Here is a 16,963-nt window from a genome sequence, read left to right as displayed (position 1 = left end):
AAAACATACATATAAAATAAAAAATAATGAGAACTGATATTAACCTACCGAGGTTTGCAAAAATATTATTTATTCACTATCTCAAAACATTGGCGTAACCCGCAATTGTTACTGACGCACACACTAGAAAGCATCCCTTCATCGCTGTACCACAGAAATAATCATACATCCAGAGGTCACAGTGCCCTTGTACGTAGCTCAGTTGGTAGAATTGTCGTACTCCCCACACCGGGTGGAAAAGACATGAGTTTGAGTCCGGACAATGACGTGAGGAATTTTTATGGGCCTTTTTCACAACGTGCCTGAATTAGTTGGTCTCACAAGAGGGTAGCATGGTCCCCCCCCCCCCCCCCGAAACTCTTGTTTTTCGTCCAACAAAACAGAAAATCGACCAGAGAACACACGCAGTTCCAGACAATACACACGGAGCAATATGCCCTTAGTCGCAGATGCTCCTAAAACCCTACAACAACAACAATAGAGGTTAGTTCATATTTTCCTGGCTGCATTAATAACGAAAATTTCACCCTTTCTCAATCTGGATACTCTACATCGCTAGGGACAATTTTGTAAAATTATGTGTATGGGTCTGAAAGCAACTAAGGCATGAGGCGTAAGTATACTGTGTCTGTAAATTTCGTGTGGTCGATTTATCTATTTGGTAGACGAAAAACCAGAGCTTCCGGTAGAAAAAGCCACGCAATCCTCGCTTAAGACTGGAGAATCTCGCCTTCCTTCCTCAAAGCTACCCGAAACTCCTTTTATTAAGTAACCGCCTTAATCCCTTCCGAAATGCTGCAGACAGTCCAAGCCCTCGATGAGAACTTCACTCGCTTTTCCAAGAGCAAAACATACAGTAATAAAATTCGGGACCAGGTCTACTCTCTTCCAAGTCTTTGCCACCCAAATAGCTATCGATAAATAGTCTTTGATGATGGTTTACAGTTCACTTTTGTGAACTGTAAGTCATCATCAAAGGACAGAAATTTGATGAACTCCGCCGTGGTTTCACTAAAGCTATTTAGATAACGCCTATGAACGTGACCCCCACTCATAATGTTGGCAGTATAGAGGGGTCAGTTTTCAGTTCAATTGCGTACGATAATGTATAGTAAAATTAATAAACTGAAATGTAAACTATATAAATGTTAAAATTTACTTATAATACTAACTCCTAATTCATGGCATTAATATTCTGATGTGAGCTCCTACGCTTTGTGGTCGTGACATTTTTATTGCAACATTTTTTGCAATATTGCAACATTTTTCGAAACCATAATACAAATAGTGATTTTGACAGCAAAATTAATAGAAGTAGAAGAAGAAAGTGCACAGCTGTTATTTATGTATTGAAGAAAAGGTACAAATGCAAATGTAATATTCTAAAATCACTATCAACGTCTTGGACACTAAAAGAGTAAAAAAGAATGGATAAAAAAGGGTAGCGTTTGATAATTTTAACATTTATGAGTTTTATTTTGATTAATTAAAATGCCTATGGAACGTGACTTTTTTGGCCAATCCCTACATGAAAGCAATAAATTTACAAAAATACCAATACAATACTATTATTGTATTAAATATATATAAAAAGTAATAAATATATATAATATTATTTAACAAAAAGTATGGCATCTTAAAAGTTAAATTTATAGAACAATAGTTTCCGTAAGCTGTCAGAATATGAATGTTTCCTAATCCTGCGATTTTGTTGATGCTTGTCATAATCTGTACATAGAGGTCTATTATGGAAAAATATGCCTACAGTAAAAATACCATTACAGTGTTCAAGCTCTCTTGCATTTCACCCTCAGAACAGAAAATGCCCATTTATAATTTCATTAGTGTTCCCGAATGCAGAAGTCACCACATGGTGTTAAGCTTTCGTTACTCACAGCTAGGAACTAATATGCATATTCATTAGGTGCTCCCTGCAGTGATATGGCGTGCTATCCTGGCCCGCTTCAGATGTTGGTTGAGCCGCCTCATGAATACAAATATCGTACTTGGCTTGTAATTAGCCTACTGCAGTATACCTTGGTTTATTTTTTTAAAAATAGAGTGCACTCCCGTAATTGAGCCCATTTTTATTTATTTATTTTTTTAAAGTAGGGTATCACGTAACGACTAGCTACCACTGATTAAATTACGAGTACGTTGTTCTCTAATAAAATGTAAATCTCTGTTAAGAATGAATTAACAGGGATGCAACTCGTATTAAATCTCAATATATCCTTAGATTTGGATTAAGTATTTACCTTTTATTTAACGTTAAATATATCCTCAAAACATTAAAAATATATGTTTTACCACCCAAGACAGTTGTGATCTACAGAAAAAAAGATGAGTGGAATTCAAACATTAAGAATCGTTTTATATTTCCTTTACATACTAGTATGTTAAGCAAATATGATAATCACGAAAGAAGCGAACTTAATTATAGAGAAATATTATATCCAAATAATGTCATATTCTGTAGAATATATTATTATATATTTTGTACATATTCTGTATATATCAATTAAATTAGAAAAGAAACAATATGAAACATTTACAATGCTTCTTATACACTTTACACTTCGTATAAAGTGAATAGTATTATTTTTCTGAGTTAAACCCAATTTAGCCATTTTGCATAAAAAAAATACACTCCTCAGAATTAAATTGATACACGTAGGCGCTACTAGTCATCTGGCGGCGCCTCCGTAGCCAGGGGGGAAGGAGCAGCAGTGCGTGCCCACGCTTCTTGATTAGACCGGGGTTCGAGCTCGTCACCACCAAATACGGAGGATGCGGAAAGGTCAAGGGAATGACCACTGCATATTCCCGGAGCAATACGGCCTTAGTTGCTAATGCTCCTAAAAACCAAATAACAATCATCTGGCACGTAGCACCTACTTGAAGCCTACTAATTCATTCCCACTTGAAACGACTGCCCTTATCAAATTCCTCCTATCAATGGAAGATGCGTCCTAGCGTGTAGCACCGTGGTTATAATTAGCGCTCACGGGTGGAAGAGGCCCGGGTTCAAATCTCGTTAATAACGCAAAGAATTTCTATGGGCTTTTTTTTTTTTTTACTCCCTGGTTAAATTAGTAGATCTCAGGCGAGAACAAGGTTTTTTTTTTTTTTTTTTTTTCCAAGAAGCTAGGACATCCCCCCCCCCCCCCAGAAAAACAGACTAACCGATTTCAAAACAAACACAATTTATGGGTATATGAGGCTGTTCTCTGGTAGCCTTAATATGACATTGTTTTTATCGATCGAAGATATATCACACTGCCCGCTCCATGTAATGTATACATCATAGATCTGCTCCTTCACATTTTCCACAAAATTTTAAGTGAAAACCACTTTCCGAAGATATGGAATACATATTTCGTTAAACCTGTTCCCAAAAATAACAATCCTAAATCCGCCAAAGGCTACAGGCCTATTGCAATTGGATGCTCGTTTCAAAAAATATTTGAGAAATCCATTTTAAATACCATCAACCATCACTGCTTCGGGCATAGACCGGAGTACCTTCATTCAGTGATCCCACAAAGATCTACTACCACCAATCTCATGGAGACTCTATTTCGAATCCAACACGCCCTTAACTTCAGACAGCAATGAGACATTGTCTTCTTAGACGTTGCATCCGCTTTCGACAGTATATCCATCTCGACTATTACTATCATCTTGGAGGAATATTTCCATATAACTGGGCACGTAATTATCTATAATAACGAGTTCTTTGAGGGAGAGACACATCACTGCCATAAATGAAATTTACAAAGAGACCTTCCAAGTCAACAGGGGAGTCCCACAAGGTGGTGTCCTCTCTGCTAGTCTCTTTGCAACAGCACTGCATCCCTTCCTGACCCAAAATCATAAAAAAATTGTCGTATATGCAGGCGACTTGAAATTTTTCGTCACCTCGAATGACCAAAACACATCTTTACAACGCAACAACGAAGCAAACTCCAAAATCGCCGAGTTGCAAGAATATCTTAATTGCATGGGGCTCCGACTAAATGAACACAAGACAGCACAAATGGTTTTCACCAACAAGGTATTAAAAAACCACATATCAATACGCGTAAATGGCAGTGTGGTCAAAAAAGTCAGGACACATATTGATCTTGGTCTGAAATGGGACGAAAACCTAAACTTCACACCCCATTTCGGACATGTAAAGAAGAAAACTTACGCAGCGCTATGGACCTCCAGACAAGAACTGGTAGATATCAGGAACCCTGACCTTGTAAAACAATATATTTTAAAATGCGTCATCCACATCCCTCTCTACGCATCTCAGATTTGGTCTTCTGCCCCAGATGCTACCATCAAGGCTTTCCTGGGCTAAGAGTACTGGATGCTGAGATGGTTAAACAGGATCACTACGCAGCCATTTACAATCTCAAAAACCATTTTATATGCCAACTTGGATGTCACGCCTTGGTCTCACATTATTATCACCAAGAACATTCTCACGCTTGCAAAACTGCTGACCGGGAGACTCGACTCGCCGAAAACTGACTACCTGCTGACTCGGCCCCGCATGACGCAAAGGTGGGCGAATAGAACACCATCTCCTCCAATCAGTAGCGCGCTCACGCAGCTGGAAAGCCTTCGGCGATTTTTTCCTTTGAACATCATTAAGATGTTCAACGATCTTCAAGCAGACCCAGAAAGGCTTTGCGCAGAGAAGAGATACAGGACTGAAGTGTTTCAAAACGCATTACTCCACCTATGTGAGTGAAGCTCACATATGAAAACAAAAGAGAATTCAGGGAATGATGAACTGGTCGGGACTGTTTTTGCTCCGCACTGGTGCTCCTGTTATGTCGATATTGGACGTCTTGTCTTCCTGTTATCTCGCTGTAAATAGTGGTGTAGATGTGAACATTCGCTAATTCCTTGTAAAATTGCAAATTATGCTTGTGCTCTCTTTCTATCTGCCTGTCATGTAAAATAAGGCAATGATATGTATAATATAATTAATTAGACAATGTATAATTTGTATAATTTATAAAGACAATGATTTGTATAAATTATAAATAGATAATTATGTATATAACTTATATTTGTATATAGGAATGTGCACCCCCTGGCTAATAGCTGTAAGCGGGTGTCTCTTAGGAGAAAATAAAGATAATAATAATAATAATGTAGGTAAAGATCAATAATTACATATCAGTATTATTACTGTCACATGAATACTCAAAATCAGTTCCACAGTAAAGATTATTATTATGAAATCGTAAGCGTTATTATATACACTCATGAGCCAAAACATTATGACCACCCTGTCTTCACGAATGGGAGGATCCCACAGCCTAGAGTGAATTCACCCACCGGCGCAGTATATAGTGACAGCACAGGTAAGGGGTCTCAGTTCGCCAGTACGAAGCCCGTGTAACGGGGAAAGGGAAGGACTTGACGGAGTTTCATTTGCGGCGCTATGAAGGCGGAGGCCTGCATCTCAGCAACCGCAGGCATTGTCAGCTGTTCGAAGGCTACCGTAGTGAAGGTGTAGCGGGAATGGTCCGAAGAGAGACACACAACCACCCAACATGCCAGGATGGGGAGATCACCTACTGATTGAGAGTTATGGTCTCCCTATCGGGGTGAACGGCGGTTTACACGTGCTGTCCGGGACAACAGTCGGCTAAGATTCTTCAACTAGAGCGCAAACAGAAACGTTTCCCAGCGCACCATCTAGCGGACGTTCTTGCGGATAGGTTTAGCGGAGGCGACTTGTTTACGCGCCCAAGTTGACGGACCGTCATCTACAGCTCCGGCATCGGGAATCTCATCGACCGATAAGATTCCTGGTTTCAGCGCTATGAAGGCGGAATTATTGTGAGAATTTTTTGGAGAATATTTAATTTCACAGGGCTTATAGTCCATAGATCTCCCTAGATTTATAGTCCCTTAGGTCTCCCTAGGTTTCCACCAGATTTCTTTCTATGGGGCCATCTCAAAGGACCTGTTTACAACAGTAACCCTCACACCAGAGAACAACTGAAAATGAACATCTCAGAGGCTACTGCAAGAATAAAACAAACTCTTCTTAGAGTGGCACAGAATAGGGCGAAACGAGTGAATGCTTCTATTCAGCAGAATGGTGAGCACTTCCAGTGTCATTTGTGAACTGTATTTAAGTAATTATTTCGCAATGTTTTACATATTTGGTTATTATTATAATAAATATTATCAACGAAACTCCGATTGAGTATCCAGTAGTTTCTTTCATTAGTACCAAACCAACTCAAACCATAAGGCACATTGAGTGTCGTCAGTAACTTGCTCGTGTTATAAGGGTGATTTGTCTGGTTAATCTTGTACTTAGTTTAAGGGTCAACCTAAGGCTTGTTAACCAGACTCACTGAGATTGTTTAGGGATATAAAGAATTTAACTTCTGATTTAACCAGTATAATAAAATCAGAAGATAAATTCCGATTTTTTTTTTACACTGGTGTCAGAAATTATACAACATATCCGGGAAAAAAAACAAAAATCTAAAAATACTCACATTTTAATAAACAATTAAGAAGACAAGAGATTTAAAATTAATATTAATTTATTCAAAAAATCTATCAATAACTTATGGACTAGTTTCACGAGTAAACTTTCATTTGGACAGCAAAATGATAACTGATCAAAAACGTATCAAGACTGAATGCATAGCTGCGATTAATGGCGACACGTAGGGCCACTGCTTGCATGAACATCGCCTGAAATGTGCTTACACGTCGTTCATCGATCTTTTGGACAATATTCAAGCAGGGTCAAGTTTTCTAGACAGTGTTTTTCGTAGGAGGAGAAAAACACTGATATTTCAGCATGATCCCAAGGAAACCAATAGAAAACAGTGAGTCCTCGAAGTTCAGAAAAGCAAGAATGAGCAAATCAAAATTCAAGAGCACGTTCATCGTTTCTTTAATAAAAAAGTATATTTTCCACCCAGAATTCGTTTCCCAAAGACAAACTGTCAAGGCATTTTACCTTTTAAGTTTCGAAACGCTTGAGAGAAAAGGCATTGCAGAAAAAGCACAAACTCTGACCAGACACGTGGATGTTGTATGACAGAATAACACGCCTACTGACTCTGCGTTATCGATGAGGCAATCCGGCGGAAAAACGGTTCCTTTTGATGGAATATTCTCCTTATTCTTCCAGTTTGGCTCCATCTGACTTCCCAAGTATTAAAACTTTACTGAAATGTGCAAAACTTTACTGAAAGCGAAACATTTTGGGTCTTTAGAGGAAGTCCAGCCGCTAAGTTCAATTTTAACTTATAAAATCATTCCTGTAACTTTCCATCCACGATATACACTTTGGTGATTTCACCTGTTTTACTCAATGAGCAATTTCACTTTCTAGAGAAAATACCATACAACCCTCTTTCGAAGCATATTAACTCAGCTAAGGTGTACAAAAGCCCATAAAAGTTCGTTCAATCGACAGGATGAAAACCTACATCTCTACTACCTGGAGTGTAGGAACAGCGGCACTGTGCTAGCCTTAAGCGAATTTATCCAGGATTTATAGTTTTCTTCTTATTTTTCCAATATATCAAGAACACTCGATATATTTGTATATTCAACTGTATATTTTTGATTATCTTTGCTATCACGTCATACCAAAAATTCAAAACAGTTTTACGTACTCTAGATAGAGTACACAAATGTTGCATTTCATCTTTATCTAGTTATTTTCGGTGATTTCTTTAGATAGAAACGTGTAGAAACGAACAGCCTTTATACACTTATGGAATGGAAGCAAATCAGTGCCTACCAAATTTTCCACTCAGCTGTTCACAAAGAAATGCGTCAGATGAAAACTCAGTCGCCATAGCAACCCTTTCTAGAATACTAAGCTTGGAAACGAAGTTTCTCGATAGTTACAGAATAAAGAATTTTTACCACCCGCTGACTGGGACGGCTTAAATAAACGTTCTTGTCTTTGTACAGATTTCATTCGGACAAAATCATCTTATCCTCGTCAAGGTCAAAAAGAGAACGCAGCCAACAGTCATGCTAGATAGCAGTAATTTGAACTTTCTATCAAAGGTTCCAAGAAAAGAAAACCAGCTTTCATCAGGATTCATGCAGAATTCAATTAAAGCACAGTAGGGATAGTATTGCGTAAAGGGAAATACTAACTCCGCCCTGCTTCAACTGAACTATCGAGCATTCTATACATTCTTCTCCATCCTTTTATTTGTTAAAGCTTCTGACGAAGACATCTAATTAAATGTTTTTTCTTTTTTCCTTAAGTTTGGTGGCTATTCAGCTGAAGCTCTTGCCGAAAGGATTGTGGATGGCAAATGTTCTACTATCATAACCGCAGGTAAGTTAAAACATTCTATAAAACGCCATTATATACACTCAGTGATCGCTGAATAGTGAAAACTCCCTCCGTAATGGACTATGCAGCATAGTGGGCAGTATAAAAACACGAACACCTTCGTAGGCTAGAGCAGTGGTAATGCACCTGGTTTGCATGTCAAAGTGATAAAGTAGCAGTTATGCGATGACGTAAAGATATCACGGAATTTCAAAAGGGCATGATTGTGGGAGCTTGTGCGTCGGGTGCTTCCATATCGGAAACTGCACGTTATGTCGGTTGCTCACTGCCCACTGTGGTTAAGGTGTACCAACAATGGTGTCGAACAAGTAAAACCACCTCCCGCCGACAGAACTGTAAAGGATTATGCAAGGTGGATGTTTGTGGTAAGTAAAGGGTAGAGCGCATTGTACTAAACTATTATTTTTAGGCCACCCGAATAATTAAATTCATCTGCTGTGCATTGTGTATTATGTCCGTAAATTGCGTGTGTTTTATGGTCGATTTGCCTGTTTTGCTGGACGAAAAACCCGAGTTTTCGGGGGGGAAGGGACCTTGCTATCTATGCCCGAGACCGACTAACTCAGCCACGGAGTGAAAAAAAAGCCCATTAAAGTTCCTCGCGTCATCGACGGGATTCGAACCGGGGCCTTTTCCACCCGGAAAAGGCGAAGACAGTGACAGTACCACTGTGATACCCACGTAGACTTATAAAGCGCATTGTACGGGCTCAAAGGCAGGTCACTGTGCGACAGTTGTCATTCAACATTCCAACAATGACGATGCGCCACACACTTTTTTTTTTTTTGTGTTCCATAGCAGACGACTCAAGAGACACCTTCATTGGTGCGGTCTTAGAGTTTAGCTTCACAGATCAAGTGGCACCGGGGAACCCCCCCCCCCAACTCTGCGACACTGATGCGGTCTACCGCCAGCCCTTAGGAGATCATGTGCACGTTGAATTTTTTCCCGGAGAGAAACGTGATCTTCCAAGACAATAATGCGCCGTTTCGGGCCAGCACTGTGTACGAGTGGTTCGAGGAACACATCTTGGCTGGCCTGTAAATTCATCTGACCTAAATCCAATTTGTACACCTGTGAGATATTTTGGAACGGGAAGTGAGGCATATGGACACGAAACCGTCATCTGTTCCGCCATTGCAGAAAGCCTTGCAGAGAGCATGGCTGCAGATCCCCACGGACATCTTCAGACATTTGGTGGAGTCAATGCCTACGAATAGTAGCTGTTATCGGTGCGAATGGTGGCTCAACGCAGTATTAGACAGGTGGTCACAATTCAGTAATCATTCAGTGTATACACATGTATTACAATTCAAAATCAGTCTCGGTAATAACAACAGAGAATTATTCTGTATCATCAACAGATATAATTCTAATAAAATTAAAATATCTGTAATAACTGAAATGACAAGAACATGAATGTAATGGTACGCTTACGAACACTTCTACGTACGTTATCTGTTTATTTATACACGGGCTGTTGCGTGAAATAAAGAGGGTAAAGGTTTCAAAGATTAAAACTGCGACATCTTAAAAAAAAATCCAACTATCAGTTTCATGAAACGAAGTCGTCCCCCACTCCCAAAGAATCGTATACTGAACACATACTTCGAGCGTATTACTTCATCCCGTCAACCAAGGTGAAAGTCAAGAGGGTTCAAAGAGCAGAATCGAAATAGCTGCAAAAATTCTAGTTTGCCTAACATATTTGTGAAGTTGGACAATAACTGCCCATACCTAAAAGAAGTAATATGTTATTACGTCAGCCATATTAGCCTTCATTCCCTTACATTCACATTGTTTTCGTCGAAGAATGAAAACTTAGAAATTTAGACTTTTATTGCTATTCCGCAAATTCTTTCAAAAGCACACAAGAACATTTAAAATGAATCAGAATAATGATATACAGTATATTAATAACTATAAAAAAATGTGAAAGAACTCAAAAAACTTTCCGAACTGACAGTGGTCACACTTAATCTCTAATTCCATGATTATCAGGCATTTGGTTCGAAAAGAACCGCTTACTGGGAACAGAGGCTGAAACCCAAGTAATCCATCTTCTCATAACGTACTTGTGAAGTTAATAAATTGTGGTGACACTAGCACTCAGATGTAAACCTATTTCAGATTGTTCAGTAATACAACAATTGCAATGTCTTCAAAATCAGTGTTATCCGAATAATTCAGAGAGTTAGCCTATTCCTCAATCTGTGCTACGGTGATTAACATAAGAAGTGGTTTGCCTTGAAGTGACTGGTTATCTCGTGATGTGTTTTTATTAGAAGGCAAAGACCCACTATAGCTGTCAATATTTGTATTCAGATAATTATATCAATAACCTCTTAAGTGCCAAACAACTGATCACAAGGTAAGAATCGTGGCATACCACGATTTTATAAAGAAATAGAGATTTCTGCATAGAACTTACTTCGAATATTTTTTTCAAAAGAAACTGTTCAAATGACTAAATAGTGTAGAATCTGAAAATATCGTTAACAACTACAAGATCATTCCCTTGAGGACCATACACATAACCTATATTATGATGTGGAATTAAAGGACAAGTACTTTAATACTTTGATACTGGACTTCGATATTTCAGAATTTTAACGATTTTGTCACGCCGGTGACAGTTGTCTAATCTTGCCGTAAAGCTTTGATTTCGCCAGCCAAACATGAACAGTTGACAAAATTACAGACGGTCGCTTTACGTCCGCCAGATGCCACGCAAGCGTCCGAGTCTCAACCTGGAGTTTTGGTGACCTTGAAAATTCTAAAAAACCGATAAGAACTTTATTATTAATGTTTTTTCTCATTTATTTTGTTCGATATTTTTTAACTGGATTTAAGCAAATCATAATTAATGGTCACCGTTTTCAATTCAATAAAAAAGCTAAATATACTTTTTTTAAAACAAACCAAAAATAGCGTAAATAGACGCCACGCGAGTGGCATCTATTTCCTTGTTACAATTGAGGGTGCGAGTAAAGTGAACATTAAAGATAAACTGGACAGAAACTTATTTTCAACCGACAGCGAATAACCATGAGGATTTTTTTTGTTTTGTTTTTTTGGTGGATGCAGAAAAGAAGCCTGGCTTCTTTGCATCATTTGAACATTCTAGTACTATCCATGCCCCCCAAAGAACTAATCAGTTTAATGCTACTTTTATCAAATCGACTAGAAACTTGCCCGTGTTCTCCTCACTCGTATACAACACAATACTTATTTCTTACTTCGCAGAATTATTTCTGTTAATAATGCATTTTTATTCCGTTACAGATGGTGCATGGCGAGGTACAAAACTAATAGCACTGAAAGAAATAATTAATAATGCTTTGAAGATTTGTAAAGAGAGGTGAGTGAATTATTTTGCCTTCATGCATTAATTTTACATACAGATCGGAATAAGACAATGCACAGCGATGTAAAAGGAAACGTTTCATCCTTTTCCACTTACAACATATACATTTTATCAAATTAATTATTTACTGAATACAACAGATTAATATTTTTAATGGAATTTAAGAAGGGGTTATAAAATTCGATATAAAAAAATTACAATATTTTGAAAATCTTTTTCTTGCTTATTACTTTTAAGCTGCTGTCAAACATAAAAGAAGTCACGTCTGATCAAAAAACAAAGTTAATTTACTAGAAAGATGGTATAAAGAATTGGCTTATTATTTAAAAAGTTATTACTAAAGAAATGTTCGAAACCTTCTGTTGACCTCGCGTCTCTTGAAAGGTGTATGATCAGCATACTTGTGTCACTGATTTGCCTGTTTTCGACAGTCATTTGGATTGAACTGATTTATGAAAGGTCCATTTCTGCTCTGAAAAATTTGGATGCTGTTTATTTTCTTCCGATCAATCCCTTTCTCGAAGCAGCCGCATAAACTGCATCCTTATTTAATCGTTTTCTTCTTACAGAAATTAATTCCTTGAAGTAATGGAAGTTGTACAGTGCAGTATAACTTCTTCGATTCAAAGTCTCCATGTAAAATATATCATCCATAATATATCAGCCAGATGAAAGATACATAACTTTTGAACCGTTAATTAAAATGTTATGTTTATACTTCGCCATGAGCACATTGGTCAGAGGAGTTTATAACTAATCATCTTAACAGGAACGCAATCATTAACTGTATTTAATTATGAACCACGGTCAACTAAACGCGTCTGCGACTGCACTCCCGCACTTGACCACTCAGTTACGCAATGATTTCTCGCTATCATTACTCACCTGTCTTTATCTATGTTGCTGAGACTATGAAAGAAGTACTTTCTATTTATCAACATCACTGGCTAAAGTTTAAAAAATGGGATAGTGAACAGTTCCTTTAATGTTGTTTTCTGTTTTCAAATACCCTCCAAAACCTTGCATTTCATACAACATGCCGCTCGGCACATTGTCTAGAATATGCCGAGAATAAGTGAACAACCAGAGAGCATCCAACCAACGTCAGTACCTGCTTTTGTTGGAGACAGCTTAATGATGTGAGAGGCCGACGAAGGGTGAAAAGAATTGCACAATCTTAAGAGACAGGCAACAAACTGTCAAATGACAGTGCAATACAAAACATCTGCATCCTTAACGAGCTTAAACTACATCCATTAAACACCTCAATCAGATATCTTCGAAGGCGCCTAGTTTCCAGATTGTAATTTGCAGAACTGAAGTCTTTCTCGGTAAGACCACTCTTTTTGTTCCCCTCACCAATCCCGTTGCTCTTCCCTGCGCCTGTTCTAACACATCCACGTAATTCCTAAAATTAGGCTTCCAGACCTATATTCAGTACTCAGGTGTGGCCTAACCATTGCCTTATACACAGGTATAATCACTTCCCTATCCCTATTGGCGGCGCCTCCGTAGCCAGGTGGGAAGGAGCAGCAGTGCGTAGCACACGCTTCTTGATTAGACCGGGGTTCGAGCCCGTCACCACCAAATACGGAGGATGCGGAAGGGTCAGGGAGTGACCACCACATATTCCCGGAGCAATATGGCCTTAGTTGCTAATGCTCCTAAAAAAACCAAATAACAAATAATCTCTATTGGCAAAATTGCTGTATGTCGTTGAAAAAACCCCATGAGTTGCCCTGGCAGCCTGTCTGCACTGGTCAGAGAACTCCATATCTCACTGCAAAATTATCCCCAGGTCTTTTTCATGGAAGTTAACATCCAGTTTTAAATTATTATTATTATTATTAAAATCAGTTTATTTCTCAAGAAACCTTGGGTCGCCCCGGGACGGCTCTGTGCCAGAAGGGCGTGAATATTTATTTGTCATATAGAAATAGGCAAGTTAAAAAAAAAAAAAAAGAACAGTCAGTCATGTCCAGGAGCAGGTGAGTATCATAGATTCATTATCTGGTAGCAGTTCTTGAGGATTTCCTTCCTGTAGGGCTTGTCTTCACAGAACCTATCAGAGTGGATCCTAAATTTATTGAAGATTCGAAGACAATTGGCTGAAACATATTCCTCAGGGAATCAATGCTTGACAACGTAAGACGCAGAGGGAGACAGGAGTCGGGGTGCTCCCCTCTTGCCCTCCTCAGGCCAGAGATTAATGTGGATACCGATGGAACACCAATTCGCCCCGTTATAAGCCGTGCAAACGTGAGGACATTTTTTGTCATGATGATATGTCTCCAGGGAGTGGTGCCCAGATTTGCTTGTAGGATCGATCTGGAGATAGTTAGGGGGGTGGCCTACTACCCTGTTCATCCATCTAATCAACCAGTACTCTAAACTGAGATACTTCTGAAGTTATGAGGCAGGGGTAGATGACCAAATTTCTGATGCATAGAGAGGGATCGGCGTAATACACCTCAGGATGTGCTGAACAAGCAGCGCTGGCTGATGCACACCAACGAGCTCCTGACGCACTGCCCAAAGAGCCGCGTCTTCTGCCTCATACTGACAAAGTGAGGCTGAAAGGTGAGCCAAGCGTCCAAGGTGAGGCCAAGGTCAGTGTAAAGTGTAAAGTGTAAAGTGTTCGTGTCAAACGGCACCAGGGGTTTCCCTCATCTCCGCGTGGTTTTCTTTGTGGGTGTAACAGATCACTGTTAAGGCCAGAGATTTAAAAGTGTATGGGATTTGGAAGTATTGTGTTGTGTATCGTTGTTCCTCTGGCCATTTAGCCGCTAGACCCCTGCTGGGGCCCAACGTTGCCCACACTCAGCCCCGTGGAGGCAGACCAGGTACACCCAGCATAATTATTTACTCTGGCAGGCCCTGCCACCTAATTTCCTGAGATTTCAGTGGTTAGGGAATAAAAAAAAAAAAAAAAAAAAAATAGTAATAATAAATAAAATAAAATAAATAAAAATAATAATAATAACGCGATTTTAGGGGATGGTTCGCTTATGAGGTTAAGTTTCGGAATTGATGCACGATTTGGCTGTTATAATTTGGAAGTTTAAGTTTTTGTCGTGTGGGGCGTACACTGTGATGTATAGAGAGAGAGAGAGAGTGGGGGGAAAGACTGAAGACTGGAGGGGAAAGACAGAAGTATGAGGCCAATAGGGTAGACGACCCCAGATATCAGTGTGGCATGCCCATGCCGCACCAGGAGAAGTAAACGGAGGAGACGGGGGAGGGGACGGTCCCCCCCACCGCCAGGATATGAGAGAAAGTGGGCCAGACTAGGTGCCCAACCCAGATCGCCAAAAGGCGAGGCAACAGCGTAGCTGCAGTCACAGTCATGGTTTTTGGATGTTCAGTTCAGTGTCGCTTCAGGTAGGTCACAGTCTTGGTTCAGTCTCACTTGTCTCGTGTTCATCTTATGGGATCAGGAAGAGGAGTGATGACTCTGGTCAGTTTGTAGTACTGCTTTGATGTCAATTCAGGTAGTCATATTCGTTGAGAGCATCAGTCCTGGCCATTTGCACCAGGTCATGAATGGAGAGTTATCTTTGTTGGTAATTTCTTCTGATCGGTTGTAGTCATGCGGTATGTTCATGCTGTAGTCTCCTCCTTGGTTAGTTTCAATGGAGTTCTTCTACTCAGATGTTTCCATATTGTTGCGGATAACGATTTCTGTTCTCCTTCTGTTAAAGATGTCCTGGGCGTAGCGGCTGAACGCGGTGTACTCGTCTTCCGAATCCAGGAGGTGATGCTCATTGTCTTTTGGTACAAATTTTATACTGGTGATGAGTACTGATCTTTGTTCCTCATAGCATTCACATTTGTGCATGATATGTTGCCACGTCTCCATATTGCCACAGGTGCAAGTTGGGTCCTCGGTCAGTCCGAATGAATTCAGTTTTGCGTTAAAGGGCCCATGGCCCGTCAGGAGGAAGGTGGTGTTCAGTCCTGGGTAGAACCATTTGGGGGCTTTTGGATAGGTCTTGTCTACGTAGGGTATAAATTTCCGTGTGACTTCACCCTTGGTCGTCTCTTGCCATCTCCTCTGCCAAGTTTCTTTCAGGTGTTCCATGATTTTCTGTTTTTCCATTCGGTGGTTGTTTGTAGGGTCCAGTGTAAAAGTGTCAAACGTGGTCGGTGTTCCCTTTGCCAGGTAGTACATCAACCCACATCTCGCCACCTCCAGGTCCAGAGGGAGAGTTCAAGCCAGGACCTGCAACGCACAGGTACTCACCGTGTTACACGCCCTGGTGATGGTGAGGAGTATTTTTCGCTGTATTGTATCGAGGATTCTTTTATTTACTGCAGTTCTTGCTTTGACGTACCATATTGGGGCTCCATAAGTAATTGCTGGGACGAAAATTGCTTTATAGTAGAGGGATAATGTTCTTTTGTTTAGTCCCCAGTCTCTGCGTGTTACTCTGACTACTAGTGCTGCGTATTTTCTCAGCTTCTCCTTCAGATATAAGAGGTGTTGTTTAAAGGACAGGTTGGAATCTAGGATAATGCCTAGTAGGTATTTCATCTGTTTTGCCAGTTTGATTGTGCTTCCCCTTACTTTTATCTGGGACGGCCGTCTGATGTTGTCTTCCTCTCAGTAGAATTGAGTTCGTTTTGGTCGGGGAAATCTCCAGTGTATGCAGGTTTGCCCAGTCCTGGAGCACTTGCAGTGCATGGTTTGCATGGGCTACTAACTGTGATCTAGAGCTCGCTGCCACCGTTAGGACGAGATCATCCGCGAAAGCTTGTGCGTTGACATCACCCAAGTCGAGTGCCAGGAATTCATCAAAAACAATGTTCCACAGGAGCGGCCCCAGGACAGATCCCTGCGGGCAGCCCCTGCGGACCGATCTTGTCAGGCTCCGGAACGGTGCCATTACCCTGATTTTTCTATCTGAGAGGTAGGATCTAATGCAATTATATAAATTCATGGGGATTTTTGCCTTGCGGAGTCTGCCCAGGACGCTCGGCCACCAGAGGGTGTCGAACGCCCCGGCGAAGTCGACCGCAATTACCAGGAAGTACTTTTCATTACATTGTGCTGCGCTTTCTAGGAGGTTCCGAATTGCTTCAATCGTGGAGAGTCCGGGTTTGAACCCATATTGTCTGGGTGACTCTAGGTTAGCTTCTTTGTAGTGGCTGAGTATTCTTCGATGTAGTATTCTCTCCAGGAGTTTACTTAGTGTTGATAGCAGCGCAATGGGACGGTAAGAGTTTGGTTGTTC

General features: G+C 40.2%; 1 protein-coding gene across 1 annotated transcript in view; it reads left to right on the top strand.

The window, feature by feature from the left end:
* The window catches only part of LOC150083348 (acetyl-coenzyme A synthetase, cytoplasmic-like), a 128,419-nt gene that overhangs the window by 39,030 nt on the left and 72,426 nt on the right, over nucleotides 1-16,963 (top strand). Inside the window, exons 4-5 of the mRNA XM_090378482.1 lie at nucleotides 8,272-8,344; nucleotides 11,648-11,723. Coding sequence (XP_090234608.1) covers nucleotides 8,272-8,344; nucleotides 11,648-11,723 — 149 coding nt within the window. The remainder of the gene's footprint in view (nucleotides 1-8,271; nucleotides 8,345-11,647; nucleotides 11,724-16,963) is intronic.

The sequence above is a fragment of the Mastigoproctus giganteus genome, chromosome 7 (genome assembly GCF_048544385.1).
Source record: "Mastigoproctus giganteus isolate SK-2022 chromosome 7, ASM4854438v1, whole genome shotgun sequence".
Classification (NCBI taxonomy): Eukaryota; Metazoa; Arthropoda; class Arachnida; order Uropygi; family Thelyphonidae; genus Mastigoproctus; species Mastigoproctus giganteus.
This window is presented reverse-complemented; position numbering and strand designations above follow the sequence as displayed.